Below are 22,852 nucleotides of genomic sequence, written 5' to 3'. Positions count from 1 at the left end.
TGGAACGTTCCAACACCTGGGAATTCAGTCACAAGCAATATTAACCTAGATAATGGCAGAAATCTTGTTACACATCACTTGCCTGTAATTACAAAGGTAATGACATTTAGAACACTCCATCACTTTCCAGCAAGTCAAGTAGCAACACATGTCACTCTGTGTCACATTCTGTGTTCTGCACCTTCTTCTGGGAAAATATTGGGAGAAATGACAGTGTTCTGATCATCCGGCTTTCACCAAACTTCAACACCATTTACCATTGTGATTCCAAGCAACTTATTTCCAATTAGTTATACACGTGAATTATATTCGTTGCAGTTCATACAGCCCCATGAGCGCTGTTACCCTTATTTAAAGACTAGAACGTTTGGCGGCCGTCCATCAGAGAATGTGCAGTGTATGGCATTCCTGTGGTCATGTTCAAGGTGCTGTGTCTGTAAGCACAGTAGGCAAGTATTTATCACAACATGATCTAGCAGCAGTAGTCTTTTTGAAACTGGTAAACCATATTGTAAGAAGCTATGCAACATTTCATAAGTTCTCTTAATATGAACATCCCCCAGTGTACACTTTGGAACCAGTAAGAGCAACACTTCTGATGTCTCCTTACGCAATGAATAACCTCTGTTGAAAGAACAGTTGTTCACCTTTACATGACATTCAGCGCTTCATCCAAATACCTCAAGTGTTTCCTTCCATAATCTGTCGACAAGATCCAATCATTCAGCGCTTCATCTGAATACCTCAAGTGTTTCCTTCCATAATCTGTCGACAAGATCCAATCGTTCCGCGGACATTCCAGTTCTTGGCTTAAACTTGTGCTCGAAAGTTGAACCAGGCTGACCCAATACTATAGGCGATTGTTATCTCTTGTGTCCAAACAATAAGCAGATGCCAAAGCTAATCAGTCACTTCAAAGTCCCCAGCTATTACGTGTGGGTAGGAGCCGCTGTCTTCGGCATGGATACCCAACACATTAATACCTTCAACGAGTGTGACTGTAGACCTTCGCAGACATTTCACAGATCACCCTTCGCCAAGACCAGACAAATACCAAATTGCCGGTGATGAATGTCCAGCTTGGATGATGGATCGAAGTGAGAGTGTCCCTAATGGACGTCTGTGTATGTCCAATCGAGCTGATACAGGATACAGTCAACACATACAGGATACAGGCTGCAGGCTGCAGGCTGCAGGCTGGCAATTCAACCCTGAAAAAATAAAATGGGAAATTTAATCATGTAAATAAATTTCCAGTGCAAGTTCACGCCATCTTTACATGCACTAATAAATCTAAATACCTTTCTTCCGTTTCATGTTTCCAATACTGTACGAATTTGTTCCAGCGGCCAAACATTCTGATGAATTAATCACAAGCATATCACATTTGCGAAGCGCTTTAATGACTTGATGTGGTCGATTATCGACTCCAAAAATACGACATACTGCTAAATTTGCATAACAAATGGGGCTCTGATATTTGATTAGAAGGAATGTGTTGACTGTCCCAACACCGACATGAATTCTGATGTAATGACTTAGTGAAAGCGTGCACTGATGTAAACATGCAATGTTGCTGTTGTATACGACGACGTCGTCAACGTGCTGCTGCTTAGAGTAGATAGATCACGTGGTCGATGAAGAGAATTTTGATTGACCAGGTAAGTCTGTCTATCAGGCCCAAGGGATCTATACAGATACTGGAACTAGGGAGAGTGGGGTTTCAGGGGTGAGTACCAGTACGTGAATGAATAAAAAGTTAGGTTGGTTTTATGTAAACGAACCACCGAGCTAGGATGATGTGTAACATCTAAAACGTTCCTACAAAATACAAAATTCGTACAGCGATCGTAATAAATAAACATGTAGTTTGTATCTACTCATTTATAAACGCAGCCACAGCTTTCGTGTACATACGGAAGACGTCTATAAGTGCGATAACAATTATACGGAAACTGTCATCACGACTGCAAACACTTAGCTCGTCAGATTTATATTGATACAATACTTATTTTGTCTGTCAACAAAACTGGTTTTTATTTCGGTTGCTGATTTACAACTTTAACCATTTTTGACTGATATGCGATCACCGTGCCTACAAAAAGAATTGAGCATTTTCTGCCTGCATCAGCTCAGAATCCCAATCAAGCCGAAAGATGGTCAGGACGCTTTGTGCGTGTGATGAATGAGCCTTTAAGGCAGTAAACCTGCTGTCTAATGTCATGCTTTTGGATTTAAACAAAATTAGAACAACTAATCAAATATATTAAATTTCAAGAAAGTACTACACCAAATGTGACAACTTATGATTTTTTGCTTAGAAAGGAATGTATGCACTTTCTGTAAAGTACCCACAAGCCCCAAAGACAAACCCATGCACAAACATTACACGTGGAAGACAAAGGCAGTTCTGATGCATTATTCTTTCCCAGTTCCACGACTAGGACATGAAAATATTGTATGATCTCCAACATTTCGAACATTAGAAATACTCACATTCGTGCGTAAATTCTTTTATCTAAAAGGGTAACAACAGTGCGGACAATTTCAGCGTTAGGTAGTTTAGTTCTGTGTATTGGAAGTAATGTTGTTACAACGTTGTAGGTTCGCGTAAATAGGTTTGTGAAGTGTGTTTCATGTTGTGGAATCTTTGTCCTTTACGTCATGGCAAAGTTGTCTTATGTTATAGTAACGTTGTTTTACATTATGGTAATGTTTATGTTATAGTAAAGTTGTTTTACATCGTGGTAATGTTGTTTCGTGTCATAGTAAAGTTGTTTTACATAATGGCAACTTTGTTTTATGTTATAGTAACGTTGTTTTACATCGTGGTAACGTTGTTTTATGTCATGGTAACATTGTTTTACATCATGGTAACTTTGTGGTTGGGGAGGTAGCACACTATTGAGATAGGGATGGAGCGCGCAATTTCATTTTAACCTGAGTTTTAGTGGTCGTTTAACAAACTTTCATAACAGCCTATGGATCCGCCTATGGCTTACTAAGCGTTTCGCGTTCAAGTGCATAATATTTTATGAGCATTAACAAAAGACTGCACGTTACCTCTGTGTCAAATACATCCCACATCCCTTGATACAAGGTTTTCAGATGACACAAGGGTTGGCAATGCAACGTGGAGACAGCAAGGTTTGAGCACGATTTCTACTGCTGTTAATTCGGTCAACTGTGGCTGCTTATAGTAGTGGGATTATGCCTCTCTCTACCGTCTATACAGTGCTCCTGGCTGCAATTCTATTTGTCAACGAGGAAGTGATGTGAGGGGAACGTCTCAAATGATTAACAGTTAAAATGAAAAGAGCAGTCACTCAGGCGTTATTGAACGTTTGTATTGATTGGAGGTGTACTTAGGAAAGAGCCAATCACTTTATAACATCAATCCAATATACCGCCTTTGGCTTGTTTCATATCGTCAGTTTGAATGGGCATTTCTTTATTAAAGGTAATGGATGTGACTCGAGGACAGGTGGCGAGTTATCATGTTCTTTGAGCGAGGAATCCTTCACAAATAGTGGTCCGTCCTGTAGCATATAATAATACTTACACCTAACACACTCAGAAGCAAGAGTTGATCCCGTGATATGCTGTTCAGGTAGCGTGAACAAACTGATAAACCTGACGGAGTGCAAATTGACGGTGTCCACTGCACCAAATTCTAGACGTATATTCTAAATCCATACACAAGGTTCCCAAATTTGCATCATTATAAAATTGAATATCCAGAAATTTACTACCACAGTGTTTTCACATTCACCTTCAATGAGGACTAGTTTTCTAAATGGCGTTGTGTATTTACTCATAAATCCTGCTGATGTTGACATAAGCTGCAAGTGAGTGGTGCCTTCATGCAATTATTCTTCTCGTATCACATAGGCCACTGGCGTGGTGGTGTATGTTTTAATTTGTCATCTCATTGTGATTATATATTTGTATGTATACTACGTGATACGTAAATAAAATATCGTCTTAGCTTATCTTTATCTTGCTAAGATGAATGGAGAACCGTTTGTACAGAGCCAGCGAGCGAGTCAGTGAGTGAGTGAGTCAGTTTAGTGTTACGACCGTGATGTTGTGGAAATACTACCTACTCACTTAACTTCATGCCTACTCAATTTATCCATCACGTAAATGTTCAGTGACAATGTCAGTGTCATTGCAGGAACAAGGAATCAATGACTCCCAGTTTTATAGAGGACTGCCGTTGTGGCTTATCAAGTTACTTGAACATATACATGTGACATCAGGGTGCAGGATAGAAATATGTTTGCCATACCTCAGTGACACGAGTATGCAAACTATGTAGTCGGAATTGGGATTTCTGCTTCAGGTGAGGCCACTGAATATCAACGAAATCATCCCGGATATTCACTGAAATGAGAAGTATAGGGAATGACAGTTCTATGACAGATTCCCTGTAAGTTATACTTTGGCGATCCACTGCCCGTTGGAGTAAGAATATGTCTGGAATGATGGTGGACCATCATTCGACGTCTGTAAAATTAAAAGTGAAAGTACGAGGTATACCGCAGGTACATGCAAAATTTCTTGAACATCAGTCGAATAGTGTAATAAATATTCACTTTTTATTGTTGGGCTGGTTAGCTGTGCATAAAACTCGAGTAAAGGCCTCGGACTCCAGTGAGCAATCCCCTCTGAGGTTCGAGTTACTAGAGTGGAAAATTCGTCTGCACTACCAAGATTGGTACCACCTGGACACATGACATTTCTTTATCAACAATTTCGACAATCAGTTAGAGATAGGGTAGGATGAAAGTATGGTAGTTCCAAATCAGTTTGAAAAAAAATCAACGAATGGCAGTCGAAATCACTTTCCAAACAATGGGCCCGTGGGTCAAGATGTCCGTTGGAACATATCTACTACTGGAAAACAACCTCGTACTTTATATCGCAAAAGTTTATCGTACTTTATATCTGGCTGGCAATCTTGGAAGAACAGACTTAAACGTCTGGAAGGGCTATCCACATTTTTGGACGACATATACGTTTTCGGCTATATGCATCGCAAGGACTGTTTGGAAGAAAGGCAGAGTTTAATGGAAAGGTTTTACATCACTCGTGGTTTTGAGAATTTCAGCCGTTGAACAAGATCCTGATGCCTAAAATACATGCAAACGAACATCCTACACATGGTGGAAAGAGAAGACGACTGCGGCTTGATAAAGAAACCGGGGAGAAAGCATGAAGGAGTTGCTAAAACTATACCGTGAGAAGATAGACGAGCAAGCGTTAAATTCCCCTGCATGCACCACAACTTCCAAGATTGAGGCGACTTCTCCCCCACCATAGATCCGGATGTACTGACAATCCTGGACACCTCTGGCAGCGTGAGAGAGCATGTGTGTACATGGGTCGAAACCTAGAATGGGTACACGATGCGCACTCGGCTCTCCTGTTGATTAACTGACTGGTTGAACGTGTGTCAACAACACAGTGAATTACCATCGGCATTAAGTTCTTTGATGTATGTAATAATTATTACCATACCATAGTTTCGGCAGATATCAGGACAGTTTTGTGGGTTTTCTGAAAGATGAACAGCACTCCAGGATTGTCCTTATGTGGGTTTGCTAAGGAAGAACAGACCTATAGTGTTGTCCCCCATGTAGGGGGACTCAGGAAGAACAGAACTCCAGGATTGTCGCCCACGTGAGTTTTCTAAGGAAGAACAGCATCCAGTGTTGTCCCCCATGTAGGTTTTCTCAGGATGAACAGAACCCAGGATTGTCGCCCATGTGAGTTTTCTAAGGAAGAACAAGCATCCAGTGTTGTCCCCCATGTAGGTTTTCTCAGGATGAACAGAACACAGGATTGTCGCCCATGTGAGTTTCCTAAGCAAGATCAGGACTCCAGGATTGTACCCCATGTGGGTTTTCTGAGGAAGAACTTGACCCTCTGAGAAACAGGACTCGAGGATTGTCTTCCATGTCAGTTTCCTTAGTAAAAAAAGGGCCACATGATTGGGCTCCATGTGGGTTGTCTAAGGAAGAACAGTTCCCCAGCAGTGTCCCCTTGTGGGTTTTCTTGGGCAGAACAGGACTCCCGGATTGTACCACATGTGAATTTTCAAAGGAAGAACAGGACCCCAAGAGTGACCCTAAGTGGGTTTTCTGAGGATGAACATGACTCAACGTTAGTCCACCATGTGGGTTTTCTTAGCAAGTACAGGACTCATGAATTGTCTCCCATGCAACTTTTCATAGCAAGAAGAGCAAATCAGGACTGTCCCATGTGTGGACATTTTTGGGCAGGACAGGACCCTAGGATTGTCCCCTATGTGTGTTGTCTAAGGAAGAACTCCATCTCAGGATGAATAGAACCCAGGATTGTCGCCCATGTGAGTATCCTTAGCAAGATCAGGACTCCAGGGTTGTCCCCTATGAGGGTTTCTAAAGAAGAACAGTATCCCAGCATTGTCCACTTGGTTTTCTAAGGCAGAGCAGGACCCCTTGGTTGGCCCCCATGTGGGATTTCTAATGAAGAACAGGACCGCAGGTTTGTTCCCAAAGTGAGTTTTCTTGGGCAGAACATGACTCCAGGGTTGTCAGATACCTGTGCTATATTCACTGTGGACCACACAAACAAATGACTGATAGTTTATACCACATCACCTGTGGACACACAATCAAGTAAATAACCCAGTAGCCTCATTATGACAGGTTACTGGAAGCCTGTTCTAACTTACAACTACAGCAGGTTTATCACGAAACACATTGGTCGCTGGTGTAAACAAACTTTTATTGCAATCTACTGGGTAGATAGGTAACAAAAGAGTGACTTGAATTTTATGCTACTTAAGCAATTCTCCAGAAATGGGCTCACAACGGATGTGAACCCAGGTCTTCAGCGTAATGAGGGAATGGTTGAAGCATTAGGCTGTCCCATCTCCCCAAGGTAACAAAAGAAAACACTCAACAAAGCATAACTGATAAATCTATAGACAACTCACATGCCCTATGATTTTTAATGCAAAAATGCTATGGCAGTCAAACTAACCAGGGCTCGATTTAGAGATGTTAACCTACTTGCTCCAGGTGCAACCAAAGATAAAAACGTGTTAAAACATCTGAGGTTTTGGTGCATATAAACATATTTCCGTGACGTAGTATCCATGAAATGATAGCAACTCAAAGATGCAACTGATCCCTATTTACTGGCTGTTGTAGATAGATGTGTCAAGAAATAGCAATGTTACGACGCTACAGCTATTCAAAGTTGATAAGATAAATGAACTGACATACTTACGCTCATAATGTTATATTTTGCTGATATATTTCATAAAAATTGTCTTTCACATGGTGCACATTTAACTAATAACTCATTTGAACATTGTGATATTGGTTTGCACCAGTGCAAGTAATAAAGCACTAAATCGAGCCCTGCTAGCCTGCGATTAACATCAGGTAATAGCATATACATTAACAAAAAAGTAATCCTTATCAAACCAAGATCATCTGCATTACATTTTTTCAAACAATCCAGCTTGTTGTAAACAATGAATGAGAAAAGTGTCATTTGTTTCACAAAGAGATCGCTATAAAAATGTTTATATTAAATAAAATTACACATGGCACAAAATAGGAATGCAACGTAGACATGATACAGATCATACCTTGCTGTAAAGAAAAATGGCAGTGTACATGTACTATACTGATGCAAAATGTACATCTTAAAAGAAGTTAAGAAACAGGTAATTTCATTTATTGCTTTGCTTCTTCATGCCAGTTATGCTGCATTTAGCAAAGACATCAAACATTAACTGTAGTAGCAACAAAATCAGGTGTTTTCTTAACTTTTTTTGTTTAGTGTGCCTGTGAGGCGATATTGTTGAACATGCTGAAATATACACATACAACATCCATGCAAAGTTGTCGGAAGTTCAAAGAAGGAATTAAACCTATCCAAAACAGGAAATTTTCTTGGAGCTAAACCTTTGCAAGAAGGCAGAGGTGTTGAATGTCTGGGATGTTTATGACATTTTATAACCCATCAGCAGATGCATGTAGTTTAAGTAACCCCAAAACATAATCAGGTGACCAGGATTTGAACCCAGTAACAGGTTTCTGGCAGCTGAAGGGATGCATTTTTACCACCGACCACCGAGGTGATTGGGTCAGTATCAATGATAAGAACTGATAGGTGTCATCTGGCCTCTGCTGAAGTGCATCATTGTTTATCAGAGATATTCCTTCTCTATTCTCATTTACTCAATACTTTTACAAGAATGAAGACGTTCGGTGTGTCCTGTTTCAAAATTGAGTCAAATATCAGTGATTTACAAAGGATGTGTAATCTGACTGATGAACATTGTAACATGATAGCAATTGAAACTGGTCTCAAATTAACACAAAGTTCTCTAGGGAATGTAAGACAATCAAGACATGATGTACTGGACTTTCCCAGATGAATGCAACAGGTGTTTCCTGGATGAACTGCTTGACACATTTAGTGCATTAACATGACTGGAACACTCACGCAAATTCTGTGATTTGGAGTCAGTATTTTGGTGTTCATTCAGGAGCTGATAAAGTAACGTATACAGTTCATACAAGGCAAGAAACTCTTGAGCTTTGTTTAACATGCATAGTTCCCCAAGACAGGCCTTATACAACAAAAACGCCCTCCATGAAATTTGGATTTGATATCTGACATTGTGTAATCTGCTTCTAATGTGAATGGCAGTTTGTGGATCTCAAGAAATGGCCCAATAAAAGACAGAGAATGAGTGCTCATTCTTTATCCTGATATAAGATACTGTTGCCAGACCATAAGGAGAAGCTTTGTTCCTGCAACAGTATGGTTTATGGATAAACAGATAAAGAACTGAGATCCCTTGATATAGATAAAGTACTGGGATCCCTTGATATGGAAAAAAGTACTGGGATCCCTCTACATAGTACTTCAAGGAGTTATCATACAAATCAACATGGCACATGAAACATACATATAATAGATATGAATACTCAAATTTATGCAACATGCAGCACCAACTCCTTCTCATACACACTGACCATGTGTTGACATGACTTACTTACATAGCGGCCATGAAAATAACACCAAAACATTATCATTGATAATAAAATTTCATTTAACTGAATTAAGAAACTTAAAACCTAACCCCAAAAATAAAAAAAAACCCAAACAAATCATAACTGTACAAACATGTTATCATAAAAATAGTTCAGTAAAATACTGAATGTCAGTTATATAAATTGAGCACAGGCTTCAGTTTACAAACAGATTTTAACACTTGTCAGAAAAACATTAAATAGCTGCAATCTATAAAAATGAAAGTATTCTCTTTTAACAAGGGACCTATACTCCAAAATACAGAAATAACATTGATATGATGTCAAATGAAGGACATTAAAATCACTATTATCATATGATTATAACTCACCTATTTCCCAGAATAGCAAACACATGGCATCATCAAACTCTACTTGAGTGACCGACCGGTTAAACATGTTAAAATAACAGTATGTAATCATGGTTCTGGGCAGACGTGAGTAATTGCATGGCTTCATTTGTATATAGGATCTCAAAAATATACGACAACATTTCATATGGTATTTGCTGGTTATCAAAGGTATAACACGATTACCAGTAGAGGATGTAATGTGTACGCAAGATGGTCTCCCTTTATGTGTACACGTGACTACCTGAGAGGGGGGTCACTCATACGCGTGACTGCCTGATTACAAGTTGATACATTTCTTCATAAGGACTTCAATTTAAAATAAAAGTTAAAAATATCAAAACCATGGTTTTTACAATATTTTAAATAGCAAAGTAATTGGAGTGCGGTATATTGCTCTAAAACCACTCTAAACACTATTCAAATTATATATCATATAACAGTATGTCCACTTACAGTACAAAAGCTTAAAGTGTTGCAGGTCTCAGATGTTTAACACTGAAGTGAAACCCATGGGAACTAAGACACATAACAGAGCCACCCAGAATCTGAGTCCACAGTTACAGGTTTGTGGCATCCACACAGGGACATGCCAAACAGTGGTGCCTTGTAGTGAGTGAGTATGGTTTTATGCCACCTTTAGAAAAATTCAAGCTATATCTAGGCTCCTGACACCAGAATGGGGCTTCACACATTGCGCCAATGTGAGGAATCGAACCAGGGTCTTCGACGTGATGACAGGATGCTTTAACCACTTTGCTGCCCTACCACCCCTTATAACCTCTCTCTCCCTCACAAAAACTCCAGCAGAACCATACTGTAGTCCCTGCCATTCCTTATACAAGTCCAGTGGGATGTCCAGTGTGTATACAATGATGTAATGGAGGTAATGACGAAAGTAGCAGTCTAAATATTCTGTACACAAAAAAGTCTGGATGTAGCAAATATTTCTACCGTATATACCCGCGTATAATGCAAGTTTTTCGTACATTAAAATATAAAACAGATGGGTGTCTGTTGTAAACAGGGTTACATCCTTTACCAATACCAGTATCTGCTGATCAGTTGTCATAGTCAAACATCATCAGATCAGGATCCTTGTTTTGTCCATTGCTGGTAGGTTTCACCAAAAAGACAAAACATTACCATCAGTGTCACTGTTCACTTCGTCAACATCCACAGTGAGACCATCCTCTATATCTCTTGAGTTAATTTCAGTAAGCCAAAAATAACCTATGGATCTGTTCCAGTGGTTCTTTTGAAAGTTACCTACATGTTTGGAATACTTGAGTAGCCAATAAGATTGGCAAACGCAAATCAATACTCCATATTCATGCCGCAGCCATGTTGTTACTGAAAGCAAGGCTTTCGAAAACAACAGGTCAGCCCAGCATGGCCTGGTCAAAGAGTATAAGTATGTATTTGAATGAATAAACTGAAAACATCTTACTAACTTACCTAACAGAAAAAATGACAACTTCATTTCCATATACCTTACGACAGCAATTTAGTTGATGTACGACTTGAAAGGAAATCTTTGTGATACAAGCTCCATGCAGCAAAGCACTGTTGTGAAATGTTTAACACCTCTCAGACACAAAAATATAAACAAACTGTTACTTGGAACAAATATAACATAATCTGCATTTTACTCAAAACTGTACATGAAAACCATGGGTGATCGACACATATGTTTTGGCCTCATCCCAAAGCTGTTGGTTGATTCATTGTTCTTTTTCCTCATAATTCCACAGCTTTTCAGGCCATTGCAGAAAATAAATCATGATGCAAATATCACAAAGTACTATTTCGACACAACATAAACAAATGAAAAATACTTCACATTAATACATTGGGAACAAGGTGAGTATGTTTGAGAAAAATATGACAATCAATGTCTAAAATAAGTGATGATTGGTGATGCCAGTGTTAAAATATCTGACAGTCTGAAAAATCTGCTTTGGTGATGGTTTTGACAAGATGCAAACCAACTGGTCAAGGTATTATTGTGTTCTCTAAATTTTCGAATCATCCTAGTTTTGATGGTGTACGTAATATTCAATCATTTCCGTGTATTTTGATTCAGGCGGACATACTTCATTCATGGGAAAAGATTTAATCTGCACCTCATTCAGACTTAGAATCTGATTGATAATATGTTTGATTGATAATATCTGAATGTGTAAAAATAGTAGGATGACAATCCACAAGATGACTGGTTACTTGGTGAAGTGCCAGCTAGGTTGTGGGGAATTTCCTACAGAGGTTGTGCATACTGAAATTCCATTTCAAGAATGTTCAGTCTTTTTGAAAGACAATTACTGATGTAATATTATGATTGTCAAAATCATATTGTAAACAAAGTATTGAAATTCACTAAACAGAATGATACTGTTTCAATTGCAATTTTGTCCCATGATAGCTGCACCAGAAGTAAAAGAGAGCAAAGAGAGCCCCTGAGATGACCTCTGTCCTTGTGATGACCTTCACCCAAGCATAAAGAGAGTGAGACTTCATCACTCTTGCCCTTGAGTTGCGATTTACCTCATGATGACCTTCACCTGTTGACAACCTTCACCTTCATGTCTGAAGACTCTTATCAAAGCTTGCATTATGATCTCTCAACATCATCTCTTCCATTTCCCTTTTCTTCATGCCATCTGTCTCTTCCGTAACACCACGCATTCGCCGGAATCGACCTTTGTTGTAGAAGTCGTAGATTACGAGACTCATGACCAGGAAATTCTTCATGATGAAAGTGGACACATCTTGATCCAGTCGATGCCAGAGGATGAGACGGAGCGTAAACAGAGGAGTGTTGATGATAATCAACAGCAGCATCTTGTGTAACGTCTCCAGTGTTTCTGGAAGGAACTTGTACCCGAAGTGTATCCGACTCAGTCCCATCAACGGGAGTGTCGGGATGATGAGGTTAGCACATGCAATGCAGATGATCCCCCAGTTAAGTCCAGGGAGTTCTTTAAGAGCATCCACATTTTCCTTTTCAAAGAACACATCCAGGATGTCTACAGAATCTAAAATATCAAACACGACTGTCTGTGTAAGAATGTCGATATGTTTCTGCCGTTCACTTTTTGGTGGTGCATCATGATGAGATAACAACAGCAACACAAACACTATCGCTGAAAGAGCAACAGTGATCTTGAGAGTGTTTGGACCAAAAAAATCCTCTTCATCAAGTTTCCAAGCAAAGGTTTTGAATATTATTCCTACCCGAGCTGCAAGAATGATTGAGTACACAAGCCAGGCGAAATAAGCTAGAGGGAGACCTCCTGCCCGAACTGGAGCCTGTTCGTTTGATGTACTTCTAACCAGTTGAAGGTGACGGTATGAGATGAGAAATGCCATGATGAATACAAAGACCAGAGCTACGTCTCCAGCAATCCAGGCATACCAGTAGCTGTTGTTGTGTTGGACCAGGTAGTAGTTGATTATAGCACCCTGTAGGATAACAAGCCCGATGCACAGGACGCGTGTAGGAATCAAATAACAGGCATCACAACGCTTATAGGGACTCAGATCCATGTTGGAGTGGCGAAGTCAGATCTTGCTGCAGCAATGTATGATCAGAACCTCAGTCTCATGTAGAGCTCATCGCCAGTCTGGTGCCACTATGTATCTGAAATGGAGAATGACATATTAAATTCAACACACAACTTCTAGTGACCTGAATAACCTTAGTCATTAAAAAAAGTGTAGCATGGTTAACTGTCAAACTTCCTCCAGAATAACAAGTGGGGAGGTAATCCTAGTGGGTAAAGTTCCCATTCATCATGCTAAAAACTCGGGTTTGATTCCCCACATGGGTACAGGAATACAGGGTACAGGTATTGTGATATTGCAGGATTATTGTAAAACCATACTCACTCACTTCCTAAATGGATGGACGGTGAATGTTAGAAACGGACAAATGAAATTTTGAAGTTTAAAGATCTCTAAGGCTGCATAAAAAATATTAAATGTTTCTCGACCACATTTTTTCAAAAGTGACGAGGACGGTGGAACTTTTAAAAAAAAAATTTATAGAAAAAAGTGACATGGGAGGAACACATTTATATGTTTTTCTCACAGAAATACAGCTGGGTCGACCGAGACGCAGCAAAGTCAACATTATTTTTTTTTAAATGGCAATAAAAACATTGTTAGGCGCACAAATAAAAGTGATGCGCCGATGCCCGAGAAACATTTCACTTTTTGTATTAGTCTAAATTTATGGAAAAATAAACGTACAGTCAAACACTGAGAAGGCTTTTGCCACATGTAGTCATTCTTTAGCCATCTTTTTGTGTTTGTGTTGAACCTTGGATTAAGCAAAGTATCAACCCTTCAAGCCTGACTCAATAACTGTACCACTGTGGTTAGAATACTCCTGTAAAGACTTTGTCATTCATGAGGAAACAGAAAAGACACTACCAAAATATTTTAAACTATTGAACAAAACAACTATGAGTGACACCACTTTTAGCAATGTTTCTGCAATATCATGAAGGGGAATACCAGAAATGGGATTCACACTTTGTACCCATGTGGGGAATCGAACCTGGGTCTTCGTTGTGACAATCAAACACTCCAACCTCTAGGCTTTTCTCAGGTTTGATCCAGACAATCCAGTGACTGATCATCTGACCAAGACTAAGACAGCGGATCAATGATGTTTTATCTGCTGACCAGAAAAGTCTGCTCGGCACATGTTCTCCATAGTGAATGTCTTCACATTCATGGTGAAGTTCAGATAATCAGGTTTAGCATAACTTCTAGAAAAATGTGTTTGATGCAAACATGCACATTAAACATTCACACATATTTAATGACACTGTGTAATTACCAATGTAGCCCTTCAGTTTACAGTTTATCTGTATCTCAGCACAGATCTTGGTTAAAAAAAACTTGATCTTGTGCTGGAATCAAGTACATGTGAGTTATATAACTACAGAAAGTGCTACAAATCATGTACCAGGTACTGTCATTGTGACATCTGATGCTAGCTGGGAGCTGAATCTGATGCAAAGTGTTGCAGAATGGGATCATTACATGGCTACTCGTATGCCAGGGGGCATTTGTTAAGCAGAACAAGGTCAAGAATACAGGTTACAAAATCGCCAATCTATAAAGAAGACTGACTTCCTTCAAGAAACCTATGAATACACAGATGGAACAAATGAGTGAATTTAGTTTTATGCTGCTTTTAGCAATATACCTGCAACACCACAGCTTCAAACACTGAGTGAGTGAGTGAATATAGTTTCACAGCACTCTTAGCAATATCCCAGCAGTATCACAGCTGGGGACACCAGAAATTGTACCCATGAGGGGAATCTAAACCAGGACTTTGGCGTGACTAGCTAATGATTTAATCATATTCACAGGACTACCCCCATCACCCCCCTTTCACACAATGTAACTTGTACCCCTGTGGGGAATAAAACTCAGATCTTTGGTTGGCAGGGTGAGCAAATGCGTAAACCAAGGCGCTACCCCATCACCAAACCTAAAGGGAATACTGAGTTGGTTTAGTTTTATGCCACTTTCAGCAATATTCCAGCAATATCATGTTGGGGGATACCAGAAATGGGCTTCACACATTGTACCCCTGTTGGATTCAAACTCAGGTCTTCCGTGTGACGAATGAATGCTTTAACAACTAGGCTATCCCACTGCCCCTCCAAAGGGAATAAGAACATGTCAGAGAAATAACCTATGACTGAAGTCTATGAATCCCTGGTAATGGAGAGACCATAGTAAGATGCCAAGATGATATTAGAAGTAATAATCTATTGCCACTCTAAGAAACACTGTATTAAAAACCACATGGCTTTCTGACCTCTGACAGCAGTGAGGTTGTAGGAGTGATCTTCAAGGAATGTTCTTACACAAAACTTTTAACATCTTTTAGACCTTGTGTGGAAGTGATGTTGAAGGGTAATACAAAGAAGGGATGCCCAAATATAAATACAGCTCTTCCCAGAAACATGTAGACACCGTCACTCAGATTTAAGAGAACTGAGTGAACACAAAAGCCCAATTTGTCCTGCTTTTTATGTTCTGGGATGACTCACAAGAATGGGTAGGAAAGAAAAAAATGGAAAATGAGCTGGGGTGTTGGAGGAGCAGGCACAGACGATTCACAAAAATGACCCCACTGCAATCAAGTTTGAGGAATTCCATGAAAATTCTAATCCCGGTATATTTCATATTTTGGAAAATGTCAAATATATAATAAATAAATAATTTTGTATACCGAACTCAGCATTATTCAAGCTATATGGTGAGAGAGTGCGTGAGTGTGTGAGTGTGTGTGTGTGTGTGTGTGTGTGTGTGTGAGTGAGTTTAGTTCTATGCCGCACTCAGCAATATTCCAGCCATATGGCGGTGATCTGAAAATAATGAAGTTTGGACCAGACAATCCAGTGATCAACAGCACGAGCATTGATCCGCCCAACAGGAACCGATGACATGAGTCAACCAAGTCAGCAATCCTGACCACCTGATCCTGTTAGTCGCCTCTTACGTCAAGCATGGGTGAATTAAGATCAATATTCTAACCCAGACCTTCACCAGGCCTACCATACAAACAGTGAACAAATCATCAAAACTGAACTCATATGCACTAAAACAGAACTTACATACACCAAAACAAAAGTCACCAGAAACTAACACAATATCCTCTAAAACTGAAACAAACCCCCTGTGACGGAAAATTAATCGTTTGAAATGGAAACAAAACTCATGTATCTACTTCAACAGCGCCCAAGAACGGTCACCAAGCGCACAAAACGGCAGTCAGAACATCCAAAAATGGCAACCATAGTATCAATGGTATAAATATCAGATGGCGGCAAGAGGAGACAAACAGGCCTTAGGTAATAATGTTTTTCGTCACCATGAGTCTAATCTTGAAAATTTGATATTTGGATGTAGCGCATCAACCCTCCTATTGTATTAAGCTTCAAACCTATGTTCATACTCCCTATTGTCAAGCTTGCGATTCTGCAAAATTTGGACCCCATTCAGCCGAAATGGTTATGTACTTTGAGTCAATGAGTCGACAATGAGTCGTGTGATTGTTTTTCTTCTTGTTTTTTTTATATAAAGTATTCATAGAGTCACATTCACCATTAATACATTTTTGTGATGACTGTGAATTGTGTATCTAAGTGTCATTTTGACTTTCACAATAAAGTGAATGAGTGCAAACTCAATCCACTGTTTAAGGCAGGGACTTCTCTTTCAAATCCACAGGAGGCAACATATATTGAGACTTACAAGAACTAAGATGTACGAATGTTTGTACCACAATTTATGCGTTGTTTTATTGTATTTCTTGTTAAACAATGTAAAAATATTTGGATGTATGGAAAAGTTTTGAAGAACATGCATATGTTCACAGTTGAAGTTATTAGCAAGTTTCTGTTTCCTTCTCTGATGATAACGCAATGTTGTCCGAGTTTTAACTTCTTTTTACACTGAATACACTCAGACGTTGACATTTTCAGAACTAACTTTATTCAATCGAACGGAGGACCAAATTGTGCAGAATCACAAGCCTGACTCTGAGAAGTCTGAACATAGGTTTGAAGCTTAATACAACAAGGGGTTGATGCAGTACATCCCGATGTCAAATATTCAAGATTAGACTCATGGTGACAAAAAACATTATCGACTAAAGCCTGTTCGTCTCCCCTCGCCGCCATCTTTGATGATATTTATGCCGTTTCAGGATGCTATGGTTGCTGTTTTTGGATACTGTAACTGCTGTTTTGTGCGCTTGGCGACCGTTCTCGGGTGCTTTTGTAGCTGATACGCGAGTTTTGTTTCCATTTCAAACAATCAGTTTTCTGTAACAGGGGGTTTGTGTCAGTTTTACAGGATATTGTGGCATTTTCTGGTGATTTTTGTTCTGTTTTGGTGTATATGAGTTCTGTTTGTATGGTAGGCCTGTTCATGGGTCAAGCTATATGGCAGTGATTTATTATGATGTTCACACATTGCAAATATAATCAATGGAAATCTTGATGTACTCAGTCCATGGGTTAGAGAGTGTGTACAGGAATCTACAACAACCCATACTAGTCATAAGAGACAACTTAGGTGCAAGCAGACTGGTCAGTAAATCCTGTGTAACTGTGTGTACCAATACCCATAATATCAGAGCCTAGATCATTGTGATTGATTGATTGATTGATTGATTGATTGATTGGTTGATTGATTAGGAGCAAGAATATTCCTGGGAAAAGAACCAAACAAAAAAAAAACACGTTTGAAAGAGAGTAAAATAAGCAATTTGTGAAAACTGTCTTTTGTGCAAAAAATCAGTGCTTTGACAAGTTATTGTTACAATTAAGATGTTTGGAGAAATACATACAGGCAACCTGCTTCTAACCTGGACAAGTACACTATCAGAGATAAGAGATAACAATGGTTTACTTGCCACAGAGAGGTTTGAAAATATCTGACCTTATTCCACAGCCAAAACCCAAATGGTGACAGCATTACTCACACAAATATCACAGCACATGATCACATATTGACCCCACTAACACATGCAGCACACATGGCAATGACGTTGAAAGGTTTGCAGATTCTGACCTGGAAGACAACACTGATCCTTGTACAACTTCTTCCGTGTCTTTTTCTCAACTTCCTGCTTTCTAAACAAATGTCACAGCGACCTAGCGACCTCTGACATGTTATTGATTACTCTGTCAATTACCAAACTGTGAACATGTGTGTCCAGGGATACATGAGGGATCAAAACTTTCTGTATGTGCAGTGTCTGGGCTGTGTGAAAAAAAAAAATCAGTTTATCATGATTATGGTACAGGCATGTATAAGTTAATATTTTCTAAATTTTAATGACAATTGACATTTCATTTCAAGAGACATGTCATGAAAGATAAGAAAGAAAATTAGATTTCTATTTTTAGACATGACATCAGTGGTCCTAATTTATGTTGGTGTTTCGATTACATGACCAACTCAATAAAATGCTTCCAACTCTCTTATTTTTTCCATAGCTACTTAACTTGAATGACATTTACTCTGACGTGTATTGAATAAAGTGACACAAGTCATAAATTGAGTAAGTCACAAAACTGCACTTACTGCCTGTGCCGATTTCCCACAAGATAAAATATGCAGGGGTGAAATGATATGCTATTAACACGGTGAGGTACATATTGCAATACAAGGAATTCATATCTATCTGTTTCAGTTCAGTATGAGATGATAATCATCATTACTGATGGGATTCGGAAACCAAATCAAATATCGATTATTGGAGGACTTGTGGGGAATAATCGTGGTAATCATAATCGAAATATATTTATACATTTTTAATGTAAGCACCAGTTTCAAGGGTTTTACCCGTACCCCATGTTTTTTCTAATTAATTTTTTTCATAACTAAGACTGTCATGCAAAGAAATGTATTCATGCACCAAAAGACACTAGAACTGTAATTAAACAATAAAAGTGGTAAAATTTAAATATGTATCAGTATATCTCATTACGTTCACAACAGATGTATTCACAAGCCGGTTACAGTAATATTTACCATTGTCAAATTTAATGGTTTGTTCTCTTCTTTCTGCTGTGTAATACAAAAACAACAAAATTCTGATTAATCAAAAATATGCTTTTTGACAATTGATAATTATTATTAATCCTTCTTTTGATAGATTTTCGATAAAATTTTCGATTTCCATAAAATTGAATCCAGCAAAGAAATGCATAGTTTTTGATAACATGATTTGATTTTTAGAAATTATGTTTCTGGCTAGCAACCAGTTATTGTTGTGTCCCAGTTATCGCCAACACCTGGCTGTAGCATTTGCAGACATCTTGACTTGTACTGCAGTAGTATTTCACTCATTGACACATCACTAAAATAATAGACTATGACAGTTCAAATCAAGTCTGATGTGATGATACAGTTTTGGTATTTTGTCTGTGCCTCATGTGAATACTGTGATAACATTCAGTATGATAAGCATAACAAGCAGTGTTCAGTACCTGCTGACTGCTGACCTACTTTATTACAGGAAGGAATTAGTATGTAGACTGAGAACTTCCTGCGTCACCTCCTCCAAGTCGATCAATATCATCACAAGGAAGGGATCAAATCTTTGAAGGGCATTTACTATTTAGAAGTGGAAGGCATGAGAACAGCAAGATTTACGGACGTCAACTTCTTTATTGTGAATAACACAATGTTTCGGAGTGTATGCTTGTCTGATGTGTACATTCCAAAGCATCATGTTATTCACGAAAAAACATTTGACATTCATAAATTTTGCTTTTTTGGAAGGAAGGGAGGTCAGCATCTACTAGTTGGTCACAATGCACATGTACCCATCAGACCCTGTATACTGGAATATTGCTGAGTGCTGTGTTAAACAACAAAGTTCCATAGAACTACATTAGTAAAACCTGTTGTGACAGATGTCTCCTCTGATTATATAACCCATCAAACATAGTCATCGTCTTACAGAAGAAAGGAGAGTGTGATCCATATAATCAAAACAACAGTCTGTTCCAAAATATCTGCTTGCAGTTGCATAACCTTGAACCAGGACGCCATTTTGAGTACATTACAGAGTTACAACATACCCTACTAAGGAACATATCGTGGGTTCCAAACCAAGTGTTAGCAGCATGGTGGGAAAAGGATTTGTTTTCATACAGAAAAATCAGGTTTAATTCTAAGCATGGGCACAATGTGTGAAACCAATTTCTGGTGTCCCCTGTCACGATACTGATTGAATAATGCTAAAAGCGGAGTAAATTCACTCACTCGCTATGCATGTTCTGGGATGAGAATGGGTATGAACAAAAAAAGAGGAAAATAGGCTCGACATCTTTGGCGTCATGTTAATTGAAACAATATAACATATATTATGAATGACACCAGTGCCATCAAATACACGAAATTCAGCGAATTTGTGGAAATTTCTCATACTTACATGTTAACATGCAGCATGGTATTGCCTTGGGATAAGCACCATAGTTGGTTTGTAGTGAGTGAGTGAGTGAGTTTAGTTTCACGCCACACTCAGCAATATTCCAGCTATATGGCGGTGGTCTGTAAGTAATCGAGTCTGGACCAGACAATCAAGTGATCAACAACATGAACATTGATCTGCGCAATAGGGAACCAATGATATGTGTCAACCAAGTCAGCGAGCTTGACCACCGAATCCCATTAGTTGCCTCTTACAACTCGCTTTTTATGGCAAGCATGGGTTGATGAAGGCCTATTCTACCCCGGAACCTTCACGGGTTGTTTGGTGTGTAATGCCATACTCATCATACTTGCTCACTCAAAATAAAGTGTGTTTGAGTGGCAGATTGGGAAAAAATTGTGACATTTTTCCAAATTGGATCATTTAATGTACTTTTTGAAACTAATGGAGAATGGGGAACGTTTTAATTCAAAAAGGTTCAAACTTTGGGTTAAATGTCAGCCTTTGACTTTGAGCAGGTCTTGATAAATAGCTGTTTCTACATGTTCTACTGTCTGTTCAATTTCATTCCAAACAGATGAATTGCTCACCAACACCAGGTTCATTAATGCAAGAAAACCAAATTTTGCGTAGTCACATGAATTTGACAGACCAACTCTGATGAGTTGTCTCATAATGTTGAAGACTCAAATAGAAAAGCTGCTTAACAAACGATTCGTATTTTGTTGTTACTCTTTGATACGCAACAAGCGTGTAGTGAAATTTAAATTTCACATGTACAACTCACACACCTGGCTCTTCCACCATAAGCGGGGGTTACAGGTGGAATTCTTAACAGGAACACATTGGATGTTCATAACTGTCCAATAATCACACAATGACAAATGAAAATTTTAGATCACACAGCTGTTAGATACAATACACTGATCATATGCTGATTGGTGCAAACTTTGTTTTGGTTGTTGCTTAGGTCCACTCAGCTATCTTCTAACCGAATAACATCATTCTGTAAATAACTAAGTCTGGAGAAGACAATCTAGTGACTGACACTGGGCATCAGCATGGTCAGCCTGTGTCAGTGTGAGATCACATACATGTATCAACCAAGTCAACGCTGTGGACAACCCGATTCCGTTACTCTCCCGTTGGAAGCACTGTCATTGGATGCTGAAGACCAGTTCTACACCTGATCTTCATGTCCTACTTGTTCAGTCCCAGTGTTTCGTACCAAAGCATCAGGGATGTTCCTGGGTGACCTAATCGCAATGAATATAACCCATGGCCAAATCAGGACACATATCCGCTCTCTGTCAATGTATTACTGATGATTGACAGAAGACAATGACCAGCTGTTGACCCATCGAACCGTTAATCAGCTGAGAAAAAACACCAAATTATGACACCTTCACAACATGATACTTACGTCTCCACAGACAGCTTACTGACATTCTATAGCGACCTTGAACGCATGTTGGAGCGATTGTTTGCTAATAATAGATAACGTTGTTTTGAGTTTCCGCGCTAAAAATAACAATGTTTTGGAAATGATATTACGTTGCCAACTAGCTCTATTGCTATTCAGGGGCGTCTGTTGTACACACATCAAAGCTTCACTTCGTTTTCTCAAGTGTTGCGAAAATCAGAAAGATAACACTACCTTACTTGGACTGGTCGAAAGAATATATATAATGGACTTACTGACGAGTGATAATTGTGAAGGTGACAACATGTTTAACATCGGACGTTACCGTATTTTTTTTAAAAAAATCTTATGAAATTAACAAAAGGTAGAAACAAAAGAGGTTATATTTCTTATTTATGAAGAATGTGGCCATTTTTAATTTGGGTTTTGACTTAACTGCCATGAGACTTTCTTATGTGCCCGTTTTCACCTTTTCACTTGTGTTTTGACCGATGTGTTTGATGTCATTTGACCCAATGCCAAGTAGAATATTGCAATGGTACATTATACTGGAACCTACTCGTTGAAATAAAAGTGCATAACTTCATTAGTTTGCCTTTTACTCGATTTATTACTAAACATATTCATGTAAGCCATAAGCACACGCGTGGTTATACAGTATGGTTCAAAATTATTGAGAATAGCTAAAGCATTTCATATTATTAAACGAGAACAAATCAGATAAAATTGAATGTATTGTGAAAATGAACTGACCTTTTCATGTTGTGTAGGTAACAATTTAATAATTTATCAAGCCTCCTTGAGCTTCACGGCACAGTCTAAGACGGGTAGGCATACTTCCTATCAGAGAGGTTAGTGTCTCGTGAGTTATGCTGTCCCAGTATCGGACCACTTCTCTCTTCATGTCTTCAATTTTTGTCAACCCCTTTTGATTCACACATTCCTTCATCATCCCCCAAATGTTCTCAATGGGATTTAAGTCAGGACTATATGC

General features: G+C 38.9%; 1 protein-coding gene across 1 annotated transcript; it reads right to left on the bottom strand.

Annotated features, from left to right (window-relative positions):
• Positions 1–6,755: 6,755 nt before the first annotated feature.
• Positions 6,756–21,943, bottom strand: LOC137296804 (transmembrane protein 121B-like). The gene is made up of 2 exons (XM_067828663.1): positions 21,859–21,943; positions 6,756–13,094 (listed from the first exon to the last, which is right to left on the bottom strand). Exon 2 carries the CDS (start codon positions 12,998–13,000, stop codon positions 12,035–12,037), a length of 966 nt encoding a protein of 321 aa, XP_067684764.1. The 5' UTR covers positions 13,001–13,094; positions 21,859–21,943; the 3' UTR covers positions 6,756–12,034.
• Positions 21,944–22,852: the final 909 nt, after the last annotated feature.

This window comes from Haliotis asinina, chromosome 9, assembly GCF_037392515.1.
Source record: "Haliotis asinina isolate JCU_RB_2024 chromosome 9, JCU_Hal_asi_v2, whole genome shotgun sequence".
Lineage (NCBI taxonomy): Eukaryota > Metazoa > Mollusca > Gastropoda > Lepetellida > Haliotidae > Haliotis > Haliotis asinina.
This window is presented reverse-complemented; position numbering and strand designations above follow the sequence as displayed.